We start from the raw sequence: 27,250 nt of genomic DNA on the forward strand, positions 1-27,250 counted from the left end.
TTAAGGCTGCATGCACGAAATTTTATCTAATTGTTGTTTCCTTTTTTACTATCTACTGTTTAACTATGTACGTATAACCTGCCTGCTAGACCGCCTGGGGTTCTCCGGATGAGCGCTGATCATTTGACCTGTGGGTATGGTCACTATTATACTGAGGTGAACTCAAATTCTGCATTTGAATATAAATTAAAAATATGTCTACTTGTATACTAGGTTTAAGTTACAGAATAAATGATTTTTCTTCTATTTCATTTAGTGCTCCACCAACGGTGAGCGCTGACGTCAGTCAAGCATAGCTATAAACAGTGAAAACATATTTTGATCGTGTACAGTCCAGCGCTGATGAATTGCTACGGACGATCAGCTACGCCGCGCTGACGAGAACCATCGGTCGAGCTCGTCGGTCCGGCGTACGTCGGTCCACTAACGCACTATGGCGATAGTACAAAAGAATATTGTTCAGAAATTCAAAATAATTGAAACATTTGTGTGGTTACTATAACATACATTACTTTCATAATGATACTAAATATTGGGAATGGAGCGACCGCCCTCACGCTATTAAATAATAAGCTTTATATTACTTCTCAGGTCTGATACTTTATCGAATGAGTTGTAGTTTTTGACTTTCAATAAGTGTAATCATATCCTATTTTCAATAAAAATATTTGAGTTTGAATTTTAATTTGATTCTTTCAATCTTGGTTGAATAATTTTCACTTAACGTAAAAATTTAAATTTTTGACGCGGATGTGTGTGATTTCAACGGTCTGATGAGTCAAATCAAATCACATCATTTATTTGCATAGATTGAGTGGGTAACATTGGTGTTAAATTATAATCATAGGTGCTAACAATCTGCGGGTAGACATGCAAAAATAATGTTTTACAATTCCTATTAATTTGTGTGTTCATAATATACTGATGCTGATTATGAGTTACGGCTTAATTTGCTTTTCAGTTGCGAGGTAGGCGATGGCTGGTCCATGCGTCATTCTCGTGAACGGGTGCTACTCGTGGTGGCTGGATGATCTTGTTACCGGGAGGTCTGCTTGATGTGTTTTTTTATTATTATTATTTCCTTTAAAGTTAAAGTTATTATATATTTTATTTTATGGAATGCTCACATAATGCCTCTATTTATTTACGGTAGATAGTGTGGATTGATGCATCTACTATACTCAATAACTCTTGTGCTTATAAGTATTAATTTACTTTTTTTTTCTTTTTTTGACTTACTCGTGTAAGCCTTTCAGTTTTTGACATTTGAGTATTTTTGTTGCGTCACTTTGCATATATTGTAATTGAAATGATTTGTAAAACAATCAAAATGTAAATCTTGACTTAAAAATCGTTAAATCCAGAAGAAAAAATAACAGTAACTACCCTAAGCTGATGTTCGATGGAAATGATGAACTTTACTCGGAAAAGGAAATATGCTCCGCATTTAACAATTTTTTCTCTAGAAATTTTAATAATTCATCTAACGATCAATCAGTGCCTGGAAATATTGTTGCTCACGATCCACTACACACTATTCATATGAATGAAAATTTTATAATGAAACTACTCAAAAACATTGATACTACTAAAGGAGCAGGTAGTGATGGAATACCAGCGTTATTTTACGCCAAGTGTGCGAAGTGTAATGCGCAGCCTATTTCATGTCTGTTCAACCGATGTTTTCGTGAGGGTTACTTCCCGAAAATTTGGAAAACGGCCCATATAGTACCTATTCACAAAAAGGGTCCGAAGACATCCATTGAGAACTATCGCCCGATCTCAATACTTAATACACTTAGTAAACTGATGGAAAAAATAGCTCATCAATATTTTTATCGAACGTTGTATTGCAATATACCTGCACAACAACATGGATTTATAAAAGGTCGATCCACTAACACTAACCTAGCCATCTTCACTAACGACATATTGAAGGATGGTGGCTCGCAGGTAGACGTGATCTACACGGACTTTGAGAAAGCCTTCGACCGAGTAGACCTCACCATCCTGCTACGAAAGTTACAGGAGGTATTTGCGGTGATCTTTTGAGATGGACCGAATCTTACCTGCGCAATCGCTGCCAGGCAGTAGTAGTAGGTGGGCATCGTTCAGATTACACAGACAACCCTTCCGGCGTACCACAAGGCTCGGCGCTCTCACCTTTTGTTATATGCCGCATACTTGTATGATGTAGGAAAATGCTTTCAATACGCAAAATTTCTTATGACGACTTTAGACGAATGACGAGACGATGAATTCTTTAGACGACAAAAAAATCTATTTACGTATTAATAATCCAACTGACTGTCTTAAACTCCAAACTGACCTAAATAATTTGAACAATTACTATAAGACTAATAAAATAAAAATTAATGTAAGCAAATGCAAGTTTATTAAATTCACCAGAAAGAAAAACACCATCAACTTCAATTATAATATAGATAGCACGATCATTCAGCAAACTAACCTAATCCATGACCTAGGAGTTTTAATGGACACTAAAATGACATTCAATGAACACCTATCAGAAATAGTCACCAGGTCATACAAAAATTTGGGATTTATTCTGCGCGTCAGTAAACCTTTCTAAGACATAAAATGTATTAAAATACTATATTATGCTTACGTAACAAGTAATCTTGAATATTGCAGCAATAAATGGAACCCACGATACGTAACACATGTCCAAGAATTTTTTTAAAACATATCAACTATCGCGCACGACACAATTATGTGGACTACCCCGAATCTTGCAGGTTTCACAATATGATGACACTTGAGGACAGGCGCAAGGTTCTGGATCTCTCTTTCCTTCATAACATAGTTTATGGTAGGATCGACAGTACAGAGCTAACTGAACTATTCATACAATTACGAGTGCCGTTAGCTCGCACTAGACACACTCCTCTATTCCAAGTCCCGCTGAGTCATACTAATTATTATGAAAATTCGGTAATCTGTCGCACTCTATGCAACTATAATAAGCAATTCAACAGTACTGAACTTTATTAATAACAGTAAAGGCTGCTTTAAAAGGAGTGTTAGTAATCTAAAGGAAGGTTAAATTAAGAGTAATTCACAAACACACACACACACACACACACACACATGCACACACACACACGCACTCTCACCAAACCCCACACGCACAAATATCATGTCTTTTTATAAATATTGTAAATCCGTTATTAGATGTAAGTCCTACAAAATAGTATTATTATAACCTAATTTAAGTTCTGCGGATTTTGTGATGTTTTAAGTAAATAAAATAGTGGAGTTTCTTGCTACTTCTTCTCATTAGCTCAACCTTTTACGAAGTAGCGGTAAATTCAATAAGAAACAATATTTTTATTTATTTTTTTGACATCCATAAGTGTCATTTCCGAGACCTACATGAATAAAGTGTTTTTGAATTTGAATTTGAATAAGTGACTTCAACAGATGAATGAGTCAATGAGGACAAGCTGATGGGATTGTAGGACTTAGACAATAATGAAAACGTTTATAAAAACTCATAACATTGATCAACAATGGCTTAAGTTCAGTCATACACTTTATTTCATAATAATTAATAATTAATATCAAACAGATTAAATTAATATCAAACAAATAAAATAAAAACATTAAACAATTAAAGTCACATAGAAACAAATCACACTTAAGTAGAACAATTCAATTCCAGACTGCTTTATCATTTAAATAATCTTGTATATTGTAATAGCCTTTGCTGCTTAATTTACTTTTTGTGAAGGCTTTGAATTTATTTATAGACATACTAGCTGACCCAGCAAACGTTGTATTGCCGATATTAAAATCGCGATACAAAAGTAACTGTTGATCGTAGATGGGTGAAAATTTGAAGTTGTATGTATTTTTAATGCTGACTCATAATCAAACAAATTTAAAATAAAATGTCGAAAAAAAAATTTTCGTGTGGACCACCATTAACATTTAGGGGGATGAAAGATAGATGTTGTCCGATTCTCAGACCTACCCAATATGCACTCAAAATTTCATGAGATTCGGTCAAGCCGTTTCGGAGGAGTTCAAAGTTTAACAGCATGACACGAGAATTTTATATATTAGATTTGCTATCTGTTAGGATCTGAGTAGTCGTTCTTACCTGATCTCAGTATGAAAATCACCTTGACCTCTTTCAATTGTTTCAGCAAGTACGTGTACACCAGACAGACATTCAGTATTCTGTTGTGTTTTCCGATCAGCTCCTCACCACCCCTAATATAATAAAAATATAATCTCTTAATAATTATAATTCATTGATTTACTTTTACCAGTCTCCTTTGCACAGGATGCCGGCTAGATTGTGGGTACCACAACCGTGCCTATTTCTGCCGTGAAGCAGTAATGTGTAAGCATTACTGTGTTTCGGTCTGAAGGGCGCCGTAGCTAGTGAAAATACTGGGCAAATGAGACTTAACATCTTATGTCTCAAGGTGACGAGCGCAGTTGTACTGCCGCTCAGAATTTTTGGGTCTTTCAAAAATCCTGAGCGGCACTGCATTGTAATGGGCAGGGTGTAGCAATTACCATCAGCTGAATGTCCGGCTCGTCTCGTCCCTTATTTTTATAAAAAAAGACTTAATCTGTTTATGGCTATCTGTGTTAATTCTTTGTTGATAGATGATTTCTTGTACTCCTTATCGGTCAAGTGATCAATGCATCTGTCAAATGGATAGCTCGCAACATCTCGCAGTCCAACTATTGGGTTTATATCCTTCATTCGTCCACCTTTGGTGAACTTGTCAGATTGGCTTATGCAGGGTTCCAAGTTTACTGGTTCGTAACAACCCACCAAACCCTGTCAGTCTTATTAATAAACGCGATGTAAAGTGACTCCAATATTAAAATTTATTTATTTATTAAAAGGTACATCAACAGTACACACATATAACAATTACATGTAACACTATCTAGGAAATTACATTACTGATGCGAGTACCAATAATAGAACAATTTAAAGTTGTTTCTCCCTGTCATGAAATTCTAGTGACAAAGCTATGATAAAGACAAAAAGTTTGTAAATTTAACTGAAAATAAGAACTTGTAATACCATTCTGTTTCGAAAAGAGCAACCTTAGAGTTTCTTGCTCGGTCTTCTCTAAGAAATCCGTCTTCCGAACGAGCTGTATGAAATAATTACATATTTAAAGTGTAATGCAATTTACCTACGAAATAAAATATTTTTGATATATTAATAACACAATGTCTGTTTGTATACAGGATATGATATAAATGCAGAAGTAGCGCCAATAGTTAGTTATTCTTTTTGTACCTGGATTTAGTAAGTAAGAGTGACATAACCGGACTTGGCTTTACTGGTGTTCATTATCCTGAGCCTTCCTAACTTGTGTTGCACCAGTCCCAGGTTTTATGGCTTTCATCTACCGGAGAGACGGACAAGAGGCATATCCGTTGGCAAATGTCAATAATGAATGATGTCTGAACGGACCCTTACCTGTCACCCATGGCCAGCTTGTTGAACTTCTGCTTGAAGTCGTAAGAGCTAGCCCAGTTAACTTATAATATTATAATATCCCACTGGCCAATTGTCTCGACACCAAACATATACATTATAAATAAAATACTGTTTTTTATGAATTTAATAACTTAAGATTTATCAATCTACATACCGTTGGTTGTCAAATGAGAAACTTAGAAAGATATAAAAATTCTAATTAGTTATTCATTTGAAACTATTCCTTAAAATTTATTTCGACGGGGGACACATCAAAGGAAAAACTTAATTGTTGTGTTTATTTTATTCCGATTATTCCGTTATTTATACCTTTTAAAGCTTCTCTGGACTTCCACAAATAATTCAAGACCAAAATTAGCCAAATCGGTCCAGCCGTTCTCGAGTTTTAGCGAGACTAACGAACAGCAATTATATATACATAGATAATGTTGAATAAAAAAAATGTTGGCTCTTCTGGCTAGGATCTGTAGCGTATTAGTAAAATTTTATTTTCATAGTGGTGTATTACCATCTCTGCACCATTCGTAAGATGTACATAATTATCAAACCAAGCCTAAGCCTTAATAAAATAACCCAATATTTGTTGCCATTCGTTCGAACTTCACAAAATATCACTAAAAAAAATTCGGTAATTACGTTTAAAGATATTTATTTCTCATTAAAAACATAATATTGTCACTTACATGAGAACATAAAAATATGATATAAAAATTTATCCGCCGTTCTTTAGATGTTCAGTACATACATATTACACATTATAGTACTTATTCTTCTTCACAAAATTTAAGATTACACACTTTTACAGGGCACTGTCACATAACAAACAATTTCAGACATGTGTTTTATAAAAACTTTGAAACAATATAGTCTGATAGCTCACGTTTAAATGTTTTTAGTGACTTAATCTTTTTGAGAGATGAAGGTAGACTATTAAAAAGTTGTGCGCCCTCGTAAATAAACATACGCTTGCCGTAATTTGTTCTTGTCTTAGGTAGTATCAAGTAGCTGGCTCATCTCGTGCTGCGTTTAGACGCATGTTTAGTTTGGGTGAGTAAGATTGATGTATGGATGGAATTATGTAGAATTTTTTATATCAGTATACATGTATGGTATGTGTAAAGTTGTTTTATGTTCATGAGGTTAGTTTGTTTGTATATTTTAGAAGTAGGTGTTAAATAAGCGAAATGGAATAACATTTTTATGAGTCTATTTTGTATTGTTTGCAATTCAGCTAACTTGGTTTTTTGAGCACTGCCCCATATTTCAATTAGATATGTAAGGTGTGATTTAACTAATGAATTATAGATAAGTATTCTAACTTTGCGGGGTATCGAACGAACTATGCCACGAAGTGAACCCAGCAGAGAAGAGAGTTTCTTTTTAACATATTCAATATGGGCGCCCCATGTCAGTTTACTGTCCAATAGTAATCCCAAATATTTCTCAACGTGCTTTTCTGTTAAGGGAACATCATTTACTTTTAAGGGTTTATAGGGAGGTATTGGTTTGTTCTTCGCACTAAAGATAATATAAGAAGTCTTTGTACCATTAATTGTAAGTAGATTTGATTGTAACCAATTGGAAAGAACATTAAGATCCTTTTGCGCATGTTGGGTAATGTCATTGATGGAAACCCCAAAATAGAAAAGACAGGTGTCATCTGCATACAAGGTTATATGACCATGTAATCCTAAATTAACGATATCATTTATATAAATTGAGAAGAGTAGGGGCCCTAGGATTGATCCCTGTGGTACACCAAAACTAACTGGAAGGGGTTCACTTTTGTAGTCGCCAATTTTTACAATCTGTTGTCGATGACTGAGGTACGATTGGAAAACTTTAAATGCATTGCCGGTTATTCCTATGTTCTGAAGTTAAGTTTCAAGGATTGAATGACTTACTGTGTCAAACGCCTTCTTTAAATCAACAAATATCAACAATAATTACAGACGGCAACTTCATAACTATAGATAGTAGTGTAGATAGACAATATTATAAAAAATCACAGAATTATTTCTTGGAGCACCTGTTTTCTTTTGAAGGTGAAAGCTCCTTAAAGTGCGCTGGGCTATTATGTGGGTACGGAATGAGACTAGGCTGCCACTCTTGGCTATGTAACGCTGGTTCGGGTAATGTGAGTCCAAAAACCAACCAATCGTAACGAAATTCAAATATTTTAATTCAAAATAGAATAATAAATTACTTATTGAAACTCAAAAACTACCACCCATTCGAAAAACAATGCCTCAGATCTGAGAAGAATAGGCGCATGAAACTCAGAGGGCTACATTTTTAAATATTATTTTGATACAATCATATTTATAATTTAAATAGCTTGACTCGGTCGCTCCATTCCAAATCTGTGGTACCTATCACTAAAAAGTCACGTCATTAACAAGTCTTTTGAACTTTCGTTTTACAGTTCTTTTGTATATTTTCTGGGATCTTGTTGTAAAAGCATATACATCGCCCCACAAAACACTTACTAACCGCCTTAGCCGAGTAGTAGGCATAATTTTTGGTTTGTTCATGGTATTAGCATTATTGTTATGACAGTTTCTACAAAATTCACTTATGTGCCTATGTCATACATAAAACTTATCAAGAACTGAATTGAGAGGCAACAGTTAAAATGTTTATTTCTTAAAATTTTGCTCTCAATGATTCTTCAGGACCAATGGTTATGAATACCGCGAATAGCCCTCTTTTACTGCACAATGATGGTATTATTATCGGCAGCATCGCCCCATAGCCATAGGACATACTATGATAATAACCAAAGTAGAGTAGTCACGCCGTATCTACGTCGGATAATTCTCTAGTCATTTTAACCGCATATGCTGTAGAAGTCAGTCTATTAGACAATCCTACTATTGCAGATGATTTATAGATGTAGACAGCAGTTATTCAAAAGAATTGTTAAAAAACGTTTGTGTGGTAAAGGTTACTATAACATAAATGACTTTCTTAATGATACCACAGATTGGGAGCGACCGCCCTCAGGCTATTAAATAGTAAGTTTAATTGTACAATGTTACTTTGATACTTTGTAAATGTTACTTCAATTGTAAAACATATTTTTGATGAAAAAAAAAGCCCGCTGAGTTTGTTGCGCCCATTCTTCTCAGGCCTGAGGCATTCATTTTGGAATGGGCGGTAGTTTTTTGACTTTCAAATAGTGATTTCACACCCTATTTTGAATAAAAATATTTGAATTTGAACTTGAAAAAAATCAAAGATATGGAAATAAAACGAAATAATATACATTCAATAATTTATTTCAGTAAGATGGCTTACAAACATTAGGCGGAAGTAATTCCTTGGATTAAACATTTAATCCACCCAGCCGTAGGAATTACTCCAGCTTTATTACGCTTTACAACTATTCGATTAAAAACTTACTTCTACATTGGCGAAATGACTAGTTCAGTAATTAAATTTACTTATTTTTTTTAATATTTAAGATAGCACTATAAGATGTAACTATACCTACTGTAGTGATTAATTGAAAAAAATACCTCAACAATATTTTTAACTTAATCAGATCTATTTATTGAAGGTGATTGAGGTAATATTATGTACTAAGTACCTAATAGAGAAGACATCTCAAGTTGATTATTAGTAACATGAGTTGTGGCCAACTGTAATCAACTCACTCAGTCTATGCTGAGCGTTTGTTTTTTTATGACAATAAGGGACAAGACGAGCAGGAAGTTCAGCTGATGGTAATTGATACGCCCTGCCCATTACAATGCAGTGCCGCTCAGGATTCTTGAAACCCCCAAAAATTCTAAGCGGCACTACAACTGCGCTCGTCACCTTGAGACAAGATGTTAAGTCTCATTTGCCCAGTAATTTCACTAGCTACGGCGCCCTTCAGTCCGAAACACAGTAATGCTTACACATTAGTGCTTCACGGCATAAATAGGCACCGTTGTGGGACCCATAATCTAGCCGGCATCCTGTGCAAAGGAGCCTCCCACTGGTAAAGTTTGGAGGTTTGGAGCAATAACACGCATTTGAATGCTGGGTTTGTTGTAACATATTATGCCCGCGTGTGTGTTGAGATTCAAAACACAAATAAAGCCATAAGTCACCTTTCACTAAGTTCAAAATCTTCTTTATAAAACACGCTTTTTTTCACTATAATTAACTATTGATTTGATTGCTGACGACAAAACATAGAATGAATGCGAATATTAATTCTTGGTCCGTTGTCATAAAGCGCTGTGTATTTTGTTTGGAATGGCTTCTCTAAAACTTAGTACATATCATTACCTCAATGGATTCGTATGACGATACAACTTTTGTATTAAACTTTTTTTTAGTTAATTCTTTTATATAATAATTAATAAATAGAGGAATAGGGAAATGTCAGTCGTTGTAATGATTTACTAAGCCTGTCCTTTGTTGCGGTCAATATGTTCAGGGAAATTTTGTTCTGTCTCGCTGTTATCATCTCCAAATGGTATATCTGCAACAAATATATTGATGATCAACCAGAAAGTAATAATAAATATACTGTAACTCTTGTACAACTCAAAAACAGAGGTTATTGACAAACAATTATTAAATTAGGCGTGTTTTAAATACTTTGTCTTAAAAACGAACGCACCTAAATATTATGCTTTTCTTGGACGGTCCCTTAAAAGAAGCTTTTGAAAGAATCCTTAGGAACTTGTCATAATTTATAATTAATAAAAATGTCTGCTTGGTTATTCTGTTTTATAAATAAAACTAGTATTGATTTAATATAAACCTTTTATTCTTAGCTCAATTATAATTAACTAAGTTACCTCGAAATCTTAAAACACATCATTTTGAAAATATTTGTGAAAGATCTCTCCTTGACTTCTACTTGTGTTTTGATAGTTATTAAAGCAGTATCTCAGTACACACGAAGCAATATTTTAAACAATACTTAGCACTCAAATGTGTTATTGCTACAAACACTCAGCATGTACTAAGTAAGTTAACGACAGTTGTCCACAACTTGCGTTACAAACAATGGTGAGGCGTTTTCTCTAGTTCAGTATTACATCAATGTGCTAGAATAATAACAGGCAATATTTTCAAACATTTTTATGCAAAATGGGATTTAAATCACTAATTTAAAGTCAAAAATTACTATTTTACCCATTCGAAAAAGTACGCCTCATACCTGAGAAGAACAGGTGCAAGAAACTCAAAGGGCTTCTTTTTTCCCAAAAAATATCGTTACATTGTAATATCATAAAATAAAATTTATTATTTAATAGCCTGAAGGCGGTTGTTCCATTCCCAACTGTGTTATCATTAAGAAAGTCATTTGTGTTGTAGTAACCTTTACCACATAAACGTTTAACATTTTCTTCACACAACAGTGTCTTCCTGGCGGAAGGCGCGGGGTAGGGGTGGTTATGTTGGAGATTCTTAACGAGTTTCTGCCCATTCTAATTAATAATAATATTATTACCAAGTCTTACCATCTTCACTCCTGATTCCCCTGCCAAGTCGAGGTCCGAACCACATGCCGGTATCACTTTCACTCTCACTCTCCCGCTTCACGAAACCATGACTCCTTAGAAGCATCTCTTCGAGTCGAGGAGGTAAATGAACTCCACGGAGATCGCTTCTGCCTACGCGGGGAAAAGCGTATAGCTGTCGTTTATCGATGTCGCGATCTAGAAGGTAATGCGAATTATAGATATATTGATCATGGCAGCATACTTTAACAATTTCTATTTGCTGCTGCTTTCTAACTATGTATAACAACTAGCTGACCCGACAGACATTTTTTTTTTATTATTTTTTTTATTATGGAACAGGAGGACAAACGAGCGTACGGGTCACCTGGTGTTAAGTGATCACCGCCGCCCACATTCTCTTGCAACACCAGAGGAATCATGTTCTTTTCGTAATAAAAAAACTCTAGCGGGTGGAATTTTGTAAAATCCGGTGATAGTTCTACCTCTACTCGGCGAAATGAATATTCCTACCAAGTCTCTACGCCTTATGGTTCCAGAGATTATATTCATGGTTCATGAATACATAGGTCTCTCGGAAATCTCTTATGTATCATACAGATATATAGATAAGTTGTGGGTAAGTGGATGTGTGTATGTAACATATGGATATTTGTGCAATTTTATAGGAATCTTGAGATTATCGTTGCGAGTGATATTGATTAGATAAACATTTTCTTTTTTGTTAGCTTTTTACAAAGGTTACTTAAAGAACAAGCATTCGTGAAATTAAAATTAAATTAAAGCTTAATTAAATTACAATTGTATTTAAGTAATAGGCACTATATAGTATTAATCATTAAAAATAAAGAGATAGAAAGAAGCTAATACGTGTCAAACTTAGTTTAAGGATTGGTCTCCGCCACGCTCCAATTAGATACTACCTGAGAACAATATCCTTTTTATTACGGCAACTATTAGATGCTTATGTGCGTGGCGTCTTGACACTCAATGACATCTTTCAAATTTTGCAACATTCGCTTCGTGTTATTTTACATTGAAATTAATAAAATACAAAATACTTACTGATGATATATTGTGATCCCAGTGTATTTCTTATTTCTTGTAGTATTATTTTTATAGTAACACGGCATTATAGTTTCAATTCAACATTGTTCGAGACTGGCTCGAGTGCACCCACTGGGTGGTAGTATTAGTTGCCGCACTATGCGACTACGCCTGCGGTATTTAGTTGGACCGCAGCGGAGACACGCCACGATTAAACAATACCAAACTGTGCTGTCATGCGCGCTGTCAGCGGGACGATACGATATGGGTTATACATTAAAAAAGCGCGTCCGCCTTTTTTAAATGCAACGTTCCTATGATTTCTGTGCTGGTACAGTAGAATGAAGGTGAAGGTGATCACTTCAAATATAAAGGGAAGATCAGACTATAACATTGATAACTTTCTTAATGATGCCACAGATCAGCCGACGACCGCTGTCAGGCAAAAAAAGAAAAAGCCCGCTACGATTCTTGCACCCGTTCTTCTATGATCTGAGGCATTAATTTCCGAATGGCTGGTAGTTTTAGACTTGTAATAAGTGATTTCATACCCCATAATAAATAAGAATATTTGAATTTGATTTGTGACTCGTACGCAGCAACAGAAAAGAAGGTAATCATTAGCCTTTTAAATACTTTGACAACACTGAAGACCAGAATACAAAAACAATATTTACCTAATAGGTCGTCGGTGGGTATTTGCCAGGTCTGGTGTGATCTACCGACCCTGGGGAATGGGTACAGGTTCAAAACTCCATCTCTGCGTAGCTTCGTACCACTGTCTGTGAACATAACTAGAATTTATAAGTATACTAAGGTCTAAGAGAAAATACTTAAATATTCTATGTATAAAATTTGTCAATAAACTAATTGATCTACTTTAAAAATTCTTTCACCAGTAGAATAGTATTGAGACTGAGGTTCTATAGAGCGAGAGATACTTAGACTTTGCTCAGACGCTACTTACGTAAAACTTAACTGAACTTAACTTAGTTTGCCATAGCAATCTTCCTCGAAATAAGATTCATATAATATGTTGGGAACGGGAGCGAAAACGGGAACCGGAACTGGAATAGGACATGAGATAATCTTAAATTCCAAACTTGCTTATTATGTTTAAGGTTTTTAAACATAATTACTTATGCGGACGAAGTTGCGGGCCTCAGCTAGTTATATATAAAATCAAAATTGGTTACGCATTATTGAGCTGTCAGGTAGCCGTTAGTATTTTCTAACCCCCTTATTCATAATGGTCCGCTTACTTTAAACAGCCGCTAATGAGTGTTTTTTCTCATTCTGACTTAGGTCAATAGAAGAAGACAGAGTGAGAATTAGCAATGCTTTAAGTTAGCAGACTATTATGTATAAGGGGGTATGTATATATATGTAGTATATGTAGTCTTGCTCATCTAGTCACTTTATCTCATAAAAAGAGATGAAAAATTTTGACGTGATAAAGCTAAAGATATTGTTACCTTAAAATATTTGAAATATCGTACCTAAATAAGAAATGGAAAAAGTTCTCGGCCAATTGTTTCAAAACAAGAAATGGAAAATATTCCATCGAGTTTAATGGGGACAGATCTACGTGGATGACGATGTTATAAACTAAATTTGTCGGGCCTTTGTTCGGACACTTTAGGGATACGTAAATAATATTTTGTTGTACGTAGATGATGTGATTTTGTCTAATATTATTCATAATCAACAAATTGTATAATTCTATTACGATCTAAATTAACAGTTTTCAATAAAAAAACACAAGTACTAAAATTAATAAACTTTTATCTAGCTATACAATTAAAAATGAAACTGCGAAATTATAAATAACTAGCTGACCCGGCAAACGTTGTTTTGCCGTATAAATAATTTTAAGAGTTAGACCGTTTCTTAGACATTGTAACACTAATTTATTTTTCTATAATAAACGTAGCCTAAGTTATTCCTTATTAAATCAGCTACCTGCCAATAAAAGTCCCGTCAAAATCGGTCCAGCCATTTCAGAGATTAGCCGGAACAAACAGACAGGCGGACAAAAATTTTAAAATGTATTATTTTGGTGCATGTACCGTATACATTTACATATTATTGTATAGATTATATACATATACATTTTATTGTATAGATAAACTGCATTAAGGTCGCAATCTACAGGTAAGGTGCCCCAGAAGCTGGCAACATCGCCTTTGAATTGCCAAACTTATTATTTGGCCAAGGTACGTGCCAGATCGCGCGTCACCTGTCAAATTTATTATTCGGCTGGCCAACTTTTTAATAAGAGTTCGGTCTGACGGACTCCACATTTAGATCCCAAAATCCACTACACATGGAAGAAATATATCCCCATCACCAAGTGACGCATAATTCCTTCGAATGGAGCATTCTTAAATATATTTCTTATTTTGCCTTATAAATACACTTCGTCCCAAAGAGTTCTAAAAATTTGGATACAACGTTGTCTTAGTTTGTCCTCTTCGATATTGATTTTTTTATGAAATTAAGGGACGACACGAGCGGGACGTTCTTTTGATGGTATTTAATACCCCCTGACCATTACAATGCAGTGCCGCTCGTGATTGAACTAAAAAGATATATTGGACTTCCAAACACCGTTGAAGGCACTAAGTTTTTTTTTGACTTTATCCATAACTTCATAAATTTGTTGACATTTTACTACTTATTTTAATTTTAATGCATAATGTAATTTTAATTTATGGTAGATTATCTTGTAACACCAGAGGAATAACAAGAGCGTTGTCGACCATATAAAGGGTCGGATAAACGTACATATGAATTTGAAAACGCAACACACATTGGTACCTACGTGGCGGGCGAGAATCGAACCGGGGGCTACGTGGTGAGAGTCAACGGTTCAAACTATTGTGTCATCGATACTTTTACTGACGTCATTACCTAGATAACATATTAATACGTCGACTATTCGCGAGAACGCGATAGGTACTTACCGGCGTAATGAAATTTTGCCCTTGAAGTATCAGGCTGAGATTGTACTAAGAAATCGTAGAGTGTACTGAAACTTTGCTCAGACTTTGCTTACGTAAAACTCAGTGTGATACAATGCGAACTCGTTTTTTACATTAATCTGTCTCAGCTTAAGCTCAGCATAATTTGTGTTGTCAAATGAATATAAAAACGTAATCAAACATTATGCTAAGGTTACACTCAGATAAGATTTACGTAAGCAAAGTCTGAGCAAAGTCTAAGGAGTCTCTATAGATCTCAATGTCAGACTAAACGTAATATTACATACAGACATACACATTCACGCCTTGTTCCCGTCGGGGTAGGCAGAGACTAGAATGCCATTTGCTTCTATCCTTACAAACTTCACGCGCTTCCTTTACATTCATTACTCTTTTCATACATGCTCGCCGGTTGCAGGTGCTTCGGACCTCTCCTTTTCTCAAAACGTCCCCAATCTGGTCCACAAATGTTCTACGAGGTCTCTCGCGACCGACTTGCCCACACACACTTGCCTTATATATTTGATGTGTCATTCTTTCTTCACTCATTCGCTCCAAGTGTCCAAACCATTTCAGCAATCCTGACAAAATATTCAAGGCAACGTAATATTACTGACAAAATACCAGAAAACAATAATTACTAAAATGAAATAATATACAGAACTATTTTAATTAATAAAGTTTTGTAAACGCTACTGTTCACAAAACTATTAATTGTATTCAAAATGTATTATAGCGAATTACATTTAAGATCTCATAAGGACGATTAAAACTTTCACAGTATTAACTCTAATGTATCTCTACAATTTATATCTACTAATATAATAATCATCAACAGTTACTAATCTACATCTACTATTACAAAAAGTTTGTGAGGTTGTAGAGGGTAATGTTTGGATCTACTGAATCGATTATGAAAATTCTGTTAACAACTATAGAAAGTTACATTATTTGTGAGTGTGGCAGTTGAATTCGTAGAGATAGTCAGAGAAAACACAGTCGAATGAACGCTGCTTTAACGATGACCGTTTTAAATGATTGTTTTGTATATTATATGTAGCAGCATTGAAACACCAACTAATATGGTTACACTGGTAACAGCAACGTCGCGGGTAACAGCTAGTACTATTGTAACGAAGAAGAGTACTACTAACACCGCCCACAACCTCTTGCAACACCAGAGGAATCACAGGAGCGTTGCTGGCCTTTAAGGAAAGTGTACGCGCTTTTTTTGAAGGTACCCATGTCGTATCGCCCCGGAAACACCGCACAAGGAAGCTCATTCCACAGCTTTGTAGTACGTGGAAGAAAGCTCCTTGAAAACCGCACTGTATAGGACCGCCACACATCCAGATGGTGAGGATGATATCCTAACTTGTGGCGTGTCGTGCGAAGGTGGAATTCGGCGGCAGGAATCAGGTTAAACAGCTCTTCGGAACACTCCCCGTGATAAATGCGGTAGAATACACACAATGAAGCGACGTCTCTACGCAACGCCAAGTAATCTAGCCGTTCACAGAGCACTGGGTCCCCGACAATTCGAGGTGCTCTGCGTTGCACGCGGTCAAATGGATCGAGCTGATACTGGGATCAGGGCCAGAGCAGAGATGACAGCAATACTCCATGTGTGGCCGGACCTGCGCTTTGGACAGCGCTAAAATCTGGGCCGGCTTGAAGGATTGCCATGCTCTATTAATGACGCCCAGTTTCTTTGAAGCCAATTTGGCTTTGCCTTCCAGATGTCCACGGAATTGGCAATTGCTCGAGATTTCGAGACCCAGTATTCCGATACTAGGCGAGGCTTTAAGGGAAGTGTTGTCGAAGAGCGGTGATACGACAAATGGAGTTTTTTTAGTGGTAAACGCGCAAACTTGAGTCTTCTGGGGGTTTAATTGGACAAGGTTCAATTTACCCCATTCCGCGACCTTTTCAAGAGAGGACTCGATAGAAGACACAAGTTTCTCCCGGCACTGGTCGACGATTTCCCGAGAGAGACCTGCATGACCCGTGTATATGGCATCACCATTGCTGTCGTCTGCATAGCAATGAATGTTGGAGGTGTCCAACATATCATTGATATGCAGAAAAAACAGCGTAGGAGATAGCACACAGCCTTGGGGCACTCCAGCATTCACGGGCTTCGGGTTCGAGCAATGTCCGTCGACAACGACCTGTATGCTGCGCCCAGTGAGGAAGCTGGAGGTTTACTTGCACAAGCTCTCGGGAAGCCCAAATGATGGAAGTTTTGAGAGGAGCGCCTTGTGCTATACACGATCAAAGGCCTTCGCTATATCCAGGCTAACTGCCAGGTCTTCCCCTTGCTTTCAATAGCCGCAGCCCATCTATGTGTTAGGTATACCAGAAGATCACCTGCCGACCGACCATGGCGAAAGCCGTATTGTCGGTCGTTGATCAACTGGTGACCCTCTAGGTATACCAAGAGCTGACGGCTAATTATGCTCGTAATTATTATCATTAGCTGTGATTGCTGAATCTGCTAAACTGTTATATTTCTTAGCATTAAACTTGATCCCTTGGGCGTCCCAACAACAGTTAAGTTAGTTATTTTCATAGTAGCTAGTGAAATTACTGGGCAAATAAGACTTAACATCTTATGTCTCAAGGTGACGAGCGCAATTGTAGTGCCGCTCAGAATTTTTGGGTTTTTCAAGAATCCTGAGCGGCACTGCATTGTACTGGGTGGAGCGTATCAATTACCATGAGCTGAACGTCCTCCTCGTCTTGCCTTTTATTTTCATAGAAAAAAAAATTGTATGTCCTTTATTCTCCTCCGATATTAATGCTAAAGATAAATAATATAATAAGATAATAAAGAAAAAATTAAACAATTTAACTGAATCTACACAACATATTCTTATGCCATTGAGCTCATTCACATATTAACGAATTTTCAAAAAACTGTGATAGTCATAATTAATTGAGTTAGTGAGTCTTTTGTTGAGCGGCTAGAACATGATCCCAAAAAATGTACAAAAAAAGTAGAAAATTAAAAAAAAATAAGTCCAATAGGTACAATTGTTAAGACGTTTATATGGTAAAGGTTTCTATAACATAAATTACTTTCATAATGATACCACACATTGGCAATGGCCGCCCTCGGGCTATTCAAATAATAAATTTTATTGATTGCGCCCGTTCTTCTTAGATCTGATGCATAAATTTTCGATTGAGTGTTAGTTTTTGACGCTCAAATATCTTATTTGAATAAAAATATTTCACTTTGCTTAGATAAATACGTAGAACCTTTAAACTGATTTAACTAGCTTAAACACCTTAATCAAATAAGCATCGATAAAGTGCACTCTACATGTTCAACTTAGTTACGTCACATCCGGCGGAAATTATTTTAAGTCGAGCGTGGGCTAAGTTAAACGAATTTGTGTAAGAGTACTCAGGCTTCGATGGTTGTTTCAAAAAGTTAAATCAGGTTCTAACAAGATTTCACTGTGACTACTTAGAAGAACAAAATGTTGTCCGTTTTGGCGTCAGTTTTTCAATTACTGTTATAAGCATTTGCAATGGTCTTACAAACAAATCAATTTGTTCAAAATTGCCATTGCTACCACGTTCTAGTGAAAAAATCTCAATTACAATGTTACCACACTAGACACATATATCTTCTGTGGAGTAACTCTATGGAAAATTTTGAATAATAATACTTTATTCATTTTTTTTAACTCACTGCAAATAACTTTAATTACTAAATGTACAATATTTATCACATACTTAATACTAATTATTTACATATTTTTATTGTTCAAATTCAAAAACGGTTTTGCGGTGATATTAAAGGGGTGGTTAAAACTGTCTGATCGCGAAACTAGTTAAAACTGTATCCTCGGGGTCAGTGATTCCTCGACAAATGACAATGAAAAAGAAAAAGAAAAAGAAATTTAACATCTGTTCGAAGTGAGGAAAATATATTTACGTATTGAAGATCCCGAAACGGGGCCCATATGTCGGGCTCAGGTGTAAACACCCTACACCAAAATCAGAGGCGCGGGCCGTCTCGGAAAGAGACTCGAACCTCAGACCGCCTGCTCAGTGCTCACTAGGCTGGATGGAGAGAAGATCACTAACGATCTAATATATCTGTTAGTCCAATGTAGACTGTAGTTTTGAAGAGACTTGACTCTCGCCGGCGAGTGCGGTGATATATGTATGTGTGTTTGTAATTATGTGTGAATATATGTAAGTGTATGACTATTTGTGTGTAGTGTTATTGGTGGTGTGTGATTTGTGATGTGAGTGTGAGTGTTGTTAAACGATTACAGGACGAGGACTATCTCGTCGGGCTTCTAAAAAAGTGTGTGACGTGGCGTCTTTGGTGTGCGAATTGAGAAATATGCACAAGTAAAAAGAAGAACATTTAATACTTACGTGAAACGTGTGCATTGACAATGGCCAACAGAAGAACCGAGATAGTAATCCTGACGGCAGACTCCATCGTTCTGGTGAAACAAATACATGGTTAACTATTTAACTAAAACTCAAAATAATTCATAAAAAGTCATTAATAAAATTTCATGAATTACCAAATTCACAAATATTATATTATCTCTATTGAATCTAATGAATCCTGGGCAGTGCAGTGCAGCCGATATGGCTACCTTATTTCTGTGTTGCAGAAGAGGGCTAACCTTTAGAGAAAATTTTAAAGAAATAAAGATTATGACTGTTGCATCTCAATATATTCTTGATAATATATTAGAAATTTGTATGTTCATTAAAAAACATGGTGAACTTTTTAAACCAGTAAAGGACTATTCCATATTAGGATTAAGAGATCCAACTCGCCTTCTCATGCCATACTGTAGAACAGCGCTTCATCAAAATAACGCAAATGTTATGTGTATTAGGGTATTTAACCACCTTCCAAAGAATATTAGAGAGATGCCTAAAACATTAATGCATAAAAAATTTAAATTATGGTTAATAGATAAATGCTTTTATAGTTTAAAAGTTTTCTTTAGCCAAAAATAATAGTATTCAAATGTAATTTTTTGAGAGGTACCTACGAACTAATGTTTATTTTATATTATATTATTGAATTAAAGCTATGTAATGTGTATTAATAACGTATAAGTATAAATTAAATATAATATTCCAATATTGACAATAAAATTTTTGTATGCCGATATATTGGCGAATTGTGCTGTACACCAATTAATTGTTAACAACTATGTTACCACGATTCATACAAATAAATCATTTCATTTCATTTCATTTCAATGTTCTATATGTTCATATGCATATTGAGGAATTTGCTAGAAATCGCGACAATGTTAACACCAGAAACAAACAAAATAACTTATTATTACTACTCGGTTAAGTTGAGTTAGTAAGTCTTTTGTTGGGCGATATAAATGCCTTTACAACATGTTCTTAGAAAATGTACAAAACAAATGTGTTATTTACGCAATTTTAAAGAATTGTTAAAGAACGCTTATGTCGTGAAGTTTACTAAAAATAAAGTATATAACTTAGATTGGGAATGGCGAGCGCCCTCAGGCTATCTAATAATAAACTTAATTGAACGAAATTATATTGTGACCAAATTTTACTAAAAAAAGAAGCAGCCCGCATAGTTTCTTACGTTCGTTCTTCTCAGGTCTGTGGCATAAATTATTGGATGGTTGGTAGTTTTTGACGTTTAAAAAGAGATTAAATCCTTTTATGGAAAAAAATTATTTGATTTGGTTATATACTCGTACAAAGGCAAGTCCTAGATTAGAATCCACAAGGAAACGTAAAATGCCTAAAAGAGACGTGACGACGAGCATTCCTTGCAGAAGCGAAGACTATTGGGAAGACCACATTGGTGATTTGAACTGTCGTGGGAATCCAAAGAATTATATTCTGATAAATAATTATTAAATCTTGAAAAATGTGCCGTTTGATACACTAGAAGCGTCTTCAAATGTGAGCGCCCAAAACTAAAAAAAATCACGCCCCTGTGAAGTAACACGTGAAGCACTTTGGACGCCCTCTGCAAATTGGTGAGGTATCATAACCGCCCATGCTCTCAGAGCAAAGCCAAATAATATTCTATTGAGTACTTTCAAATCATCATAGTATCTCTTCTATTAATCTACTGGGTTTACGCTATGAACGTAAAATGTACGTATGATGAGACACAGAGGAATTTACCCATCTCAGAAGTATCTGCGTCAAACCGTTATGAAAACTCTGTGCACGGAATTTTATACAATAGTTTTGTTGTACTTTGAAGAACTTTGAAACCGCACTGCAGAGGAAGACCAAATCTCCAAATGAGAACGATTTTAAAGGCGCGTCATGTGATGGTAGTTATTTTTGTGTTTTTATGCATTCCGTCAGCTTACTGCACACATATTCACTATAGTGTACCTAATTCAAACAGACGGCTCGTATTGTTATGCAAAAATTCATAGATATATCTGGCTTTTCAAATTTAGTAGTAATGAATAATGAAGCCAGTTCAGTGGCATGCATTGGGAGAGGCCTATATTATCCTGAATTACTAACTCAAGCTGATAATGATAATAAATGAGTATACAATATAAACCAATGGCAAACTTGCCAGCGTGAAAGCTTGAGTTAAAATGAAACAACTTTAAATACTAAAATTAAAACAAGACCGAATCAATTTAGTGCTGCCATTTCATATTAATTTAATTATGAATTACTTACCGCGCCCGAGGTAAGTTAATCCCAGAGACGATAGCCGCGGGGAGATCGCGCAATTAACTAAAATGTTAAGGTAAACTAAGGTGACTTCATTCTAAAAGAAGAATTCAATGTTGTATTTATATGTTATACTAATTATGCGCGCGATTTCGCCTGTGATTTTATTATATTATATTACTTTAATAACTCTTCTCTTCTCTGCTTATTCTCTTTTCAACTCATTGATCATTCTCAACTTCAGTTCAAACTTAAATAAGTTTAAATCAAATTAAGTAAATTCTAAAATGCATCCACCTTAACTCGTATAAATATTGCGTTGCTTAAGTTTTCAAGTAGATTAAAACATTATTAATTAGACTCGGAATAAAACACAAGTAGGTATGTATGGCCACCGACATTTCTTTGGAATTTGTTACAAATATCAAAACTTATTGTCATTTTCAGGTCTGACAATCTCTGTTTGATGTATATTTGGATGTGCTCAAAGGCTAATCGTATTGTTACTTCATTACTTTTCAACTCACTTATATGTACAGCGCCATAAAACATTGGAATCTAATGGTCTTATAGTCATTAATTTTTTTTTTATCTGTAAGATTTAAGGAATTCTCCACTCTTATCACCGTTGGGTAGGTACTTTGTCTTATCAGGAAATCAAACCGCTAGAAAAATACAGTGTATGTGAGATACGCGAATCTTTTCAGTGCGTTTAATTAACCTGACTGCAGTTTTAGCTGGTTTGTTTCTTGGGGCAATCTCCGAAACGAATCACTCATCGCATCGAGTATTGTTGTGGTATCTGCTTAGAGAGCCTACAGATAATATTTGACAATATCGTTCATAAAGAACAAAATATTGTCCGGAGCAAGTATGCAGCCCTGAGGCACTCCTTACTTCAAGCGTTTTGAGTTCAATCGTCTCAAGAATCTTGGCGAAACTACGCTTGTAGTTTCGGTACCGTAGCGCAAGATATGATTGGGTAGACCTAGCCCTGAGAGACGGGGACTTTCTGATACTCCCACGCTGTTGTGCAAGATCTTATCGAAAGCCTCCGTAACGTCGATGAACATTTAATGTAAGTAATAGTGGATAACACTATAGCAGTGTCTAATAAATTGATGCGTTGGTGAGTATTTTTTATCTTTATCGGAAACTGATTAAGTCCAATCATTTATTATCAAAGCAAGAATTTCATCAATGAATCTAAAATTGATGTATGGGTGGATCGGAATTGTAAAAGTTTCTGCCTCTTGTACATCTTCATGGAATAAGGTATTCTATTTTCTGCATGTCTGAGTGTTACTTTTTGGGTATTCTTGAGTATTAAATTTAACGGCCAATAAACAATTAATTAATTGGCCATGAATTACAGATTCCACAAATCAAATACTCAATGTTAAAATAAACTTGATCTTAGACAATTTAGACTACCCCAAAGGATGAACATAGAGATCACTTGATGTTAAGTGATCACCTTCATCATTACTAATCAAAATGGCGTAAGGCCATTAACATCCTAAGAGTTAATATAATAATAAGAAATGTAAACGCATTTAGAATGTTTATGGACCTGCCGCGTTATTGTAGCGAATCATATATATGTATATAATGTGTTACTAACCCGAGAATAAAATATTTATATATAATATAAAATAGATTATTATTATTAATAATAATTCAACAGGGATAGTTAAGATAACTCGACGTCTTTATTTTAATTTTGAACACAACAGTGCAATAAATTCCTGTAAATATTTTATGAATAACGGTTCGCTAACGTGTGCTACTGTGTGGGAATTTTACTTTAACATTTAATTTCTATTTATACTCTATTTACAAAAATCATATGCCATGTTATGCATTCTAAGAAACTGCTGGGCTAATGATACATCTTATATCTCAATGTGACGAGCGCAACTGTGATGCCGCTCCAAATTTTTTTTTAATAAAGAAGAGCCTGAGCGGCACTTCATTGTAATGGGCGGGGTGTATCACTTAGTATAAAGTGCATATCTTGCTTTCTGATAAAAAAAAACACTCTCAAATTGTTATCGTAAAGGACAAATGAACTCCGATTGAAAGTGGCAGAGCTGTAAATTTTTAGTTTGTTTACTTTTTGTAAACAGTTTTGGATTATGTTTGAATATGAAGAGCGATTACAAAGCATTTAAAAAGAAAAAAAAATCAAATTAATTTCAACAAAAGTTTGAAGAGTAACATTTCAATAAAATTTATTAATTTGTAAAATCACCTGAGCACTTTTATTTACGCCAATTCCACGCAATGGAAGGTTTATTGTGGATTCTCCAAAGAAGCTAGATTTAGTTGTTATTTTGAATAATATTAAATGGTTGTTTTATTCTCAAAAATATCAGATATATGATTTGTTTAGAGACATTGTGATTCTCTTTAAATTGTTGTTAAAGCGAATTATGATTTTAAAATATAGGAGAATGTACATAACGATTACCTTTTTGTTAATTATCAGATAGATTGAAAGATTATTTGAAAAAGCATCAAGGCCCTATGGCGATATATTACAAAGCAATTTCTTTAAAATTTCATATAAAATCACATTTACGTAAGTTTTCGTTTTTTGTAGGTAAGAGTAGAGATTACGGGCTTTAACTTTTTATTATTATTATAATATTATATATTTTTAATTTTATATATTTAGAGCATTGGTAACAAGAAAGAATATATGAATATTTAAATCATTTGTACATCACACTAACAATAAAACCTCCGTAAGGTTTATGGGCGAAAAGTTTAATAATTATTGTTATAATATGGTCTAAGAATAAATTTCTTCTGAGTCATTGAATCAATTTTTTTAAGAAATTTCTTAAGATTATTGTGGTAGAAGTAATTTCATTTACAACTTTGACTTAGTTGAACCCCATGTGACGCGAAATTCATTTCCACATTTTATACTTTATTTAAAAGAAAAACAAACGGGCTGGTTTTCTGATGGTAGGTGAACAGGTCACCCATATTCTCATAGCCAAGATATGATTGCAGCTTTTCTTTTAAAAAAATATTTATAATAAAATAGTTTTACATAGAAAAAACTTTGAAAGTAAAATGTTGTCAGTGTTTTATAAAGTTTGTCTATGTTAGTGTAAGTGTAAAAGATAGAGTGTACTACTTACCTCAGTCACCTGTTGCTACTCAATGGTCCTTTCGTAGTGAAACCCTCTTATATAGGGCGCTACGTCGGGGAGACAGCTATTCTCAAACATTACTGGTGAAGTTGTTTATTTTGTTGCATTATTTAGCCATTAATTGTGTTATGTGATTAAAAAAAAAAAAAAATAGTAGCAAACTGTTCAGACAAATAGATATACAGTGTTTTTTTTTTTAAGTGGGACAGTATGGGGAAATCCTAAAGTATAAGAGATACAGGGAAACTGTCTTAGGAAACATTAGGTACTTTTTTGTGAAAAAAAAATTGGTATAGTCAAAATTTTGGTCAAGTGTGAGTTGTCCCTAAAAATGATTAATTTTGATGAAATTTTTTTTTGACGCACATCTACTCAGTTTCATGAGGGGATCATTTTATTGTATGGGAAGAAAAAAATCGGTACAGCAGAAGTTAGGTAAATTTAATAAAATAATTTTACATTAAAGTAAATCTTCAAAGTGGCCTCCCTCTTTTCGAATGCAGGCACGAGCGCGTTTCAGAACACCTCTGGTAGCTTTAGACAAGGCGTTGTGATGTATGTTTTTCAAAATGATAATGGACTTCGTCTTTTAACTCATGTACCGAGTTTTAAGTATCTGCATAAATTCGACCTTTAAGGTACCCCCAAATGAAAAAATCCAACGGTGTTAAATCGGGCGAACGTGGTGGCCATTTAATAGGGCCATTTGTGCCCATCCAGCGATCAAGAAAATGTTCATTTAAAAACTGTTTAGTAGCGATACTATTGTGGGCAGGGGCGCCGTCTTGTTGGTAGATGATATTATTCAAATTATTTAATGAAATTGCCATATCTACTAAATCCACAGCCATGTTTAATATTTCCTGATATTTTTGACTATTCAATGTTCTATGGTAAATTTGAATGGCAAAGATTTTATTATCTAATATTGCACACCAACAATTAAAGGAAAAGCGGACCTGGTTATGGGTTGCCGTAGTTTGGAAGGGGTTTGTACGTGCCCAAAAATGATTATTTTTTCTATTGTACATGCCATTGTTTGAAAAATTGCATTCATCTGTCCAAATAATCCGGCTTGGAAAAGACGGGTTTCTATCGAGCATGCTACAAACCACTGGCAAAATGCTAATCTCCGGTCAGTGTCTCCTGGAAGCAATGCTTGTACAAGATGACCTTCTATGTAACACTTGTACTTGTAAGCCTTCAACACCTTTCGTACTGTAGATCTATGCACACCGATATTGTTAGCAGCTTCCCTTAATTAGGCTTTTGGGTTTTTTTGAAGCCTCAAAATTTCCTAAGATTGCGATAGTTGTAAATTCATTTCTTACTGTTGCTCGCCTCTTCCGTTTTAGTGTAAAACAGCCTCCCTTTCTTAAATTTTTCACCAGTTTGTCAAAAATTTTGCGGTCCGGATAACGTTCCCGATACCACCGTAACGCATTCACAGAGCTACGATAATTTACAAAATACGCTTCAATTAAATTTACTTTATGCGAATTCGATAATTCCATGATGAAAACTTAACAGAATGTTAACTTTAAACAATGAAATATCAAGTAAAATACTGTTTGTTTCAAGAATTTCCAAATTTAAAATTTGTTTTTTTTTTTAATTAGATTTGTAAGGTAAGGTGCTCGCGTAAGAATACCTTAAAGTATTTTAATCCTTTTTAAACCAAATAAAGTGTTCCAAATTCAAATGTAAAACTGGAATAGGCAATATTTTTTTAATAAAAACCTTGCAGTGGGCAGTGGTAGGCAATTTACACGGGTTGTAATAATGAAAACGATTTTCTTAAATTTGACTAACTTCTGCTGTCCCGATTTTTTTCTTTCCATACAATAAAATGATCCCCTTATGAAACTGAGTAGATGTGCGTCAAAAAAAAATTTCATCAAAATTAATCATTTTTAGGGACAACTCACACTTGACCAAAATTTTGACTATACCAATTTTTTTTTCACAAAAAAGTACCTAATGTTTCCTAAGACAGTTTCCCTGTATCTCTTATACTTTAGGATTTCCCCATACTGTCCCACTTAAAAAAAACACACTGTATATATTATTGTATAAGTCGTGTTTTCCCAACTTAATAAAGCTTTATCATTAATCATTCTGAGGACCCGTATGGCCCAGTGGTTAGTGAGCTACTTCGGCTAACTGCCTACAGAGCTAGAGTTCCCGAGTTCGAATCTCAGTATGTACCTACATTTATATGATATAATACATTAATACCACTACTTGCACGACTTGTAAATAATAAATTGAAGGTTAGATTATTAATTACCACATACCAATATGACATTTCATTGTTTGTCATTTCATATTCATTGCCATTGAGTATTAACGAATATGGCTGCATGGACTCGAACCATTTGCCTGTCCTAATTATGG

At 34.9% G+C, this 27,250-nt stretch overlaps 1 protein-coding gene across 2 annotated transcripts; it reads right to left on the reverse strand.

Moving 5' to 3' along the window:
* Positions 1 to 8,765: 8,765 nt before the first annotated feature.
* LOC126978205 (CAPA peptides) lies at positions 8,766 to 24,857 on the reverse strand. 2 transcript variants are annotated; one of them, XR_007732532.1, is made up of 5 exons: positions 21,693 to 21,726; positions 19,401 to 19,471; positions 12,693 to 12,797; positions 10,969 to 11,166; positions 8,766 to 9,977 (listed from the first exon to the last, which is right to left on the reverse strand). XR_007732532.1 is itself a non-coding variant. In XM_050826985.1 (5 exons), the coding sequence occupies exons 2-5, from the start codon at positions 19,465 to 19,467 to the stop codon at positions 9,898 to 9,900; spliced, it is 450 nt and encodes a 149-aa protein (XP_050682942.1). In that variant the 5' UTR covers positions 19,468 to 19,471; positions 24,842 to 24,857; the 3' UTR covers positions 8,766 to 9,897. The 2 variants fall into 2 exon arrangements, 1 of the variants encoding a protein (XP_050682942.1); XM_050826985.1 differs by lacking the exon at positions 21,693 to 21,726 and adding an exon at positions 24,842 to 24,857.
* Between the last annotated feature and the right edge of the window lie 2,393 nt (positions 24,858 to 27,250).

This window comes from Leptidea sinapis, chromosome 47 (genome assembly GCF_905404315.1).
Source record: "Leptidea sinapis chromosome 47, ilLepSina1.1, whole genome shotgun sequence".
NCBI classification, from domain to species: domain Eukaryota; kingdom Metazoa; phylum Arthropoda; class Insecta; order Lepidoptera; family Pieridae; genus Leptidea; species Leptidea sinapis.

Bases quoted from the DNA above. Each gene is read 5' to 3' on its own strand.
- LOC126978205 (XM_050826985.1), bottom strand. From the start codon at position 19,467: ATGGAGTCTGCCGTCAGGATTACTATCTCGGTTCTTCTGTTGGCCATT. The intron at 12,798-19,400 runs GTAAGTATTAAA...TTATGTTCACAG, and splicing joins TGTCAATGCACACGTTTCAC to ACAGTGGTACGAAGCTACGC. The intron at 11,167-12,692 runs GTAAATATTGTT...ATTACCTTCTAG, and splicing joins ACCCACCGACGACCTATTAG to ATCGCGACATCGATAAACGA.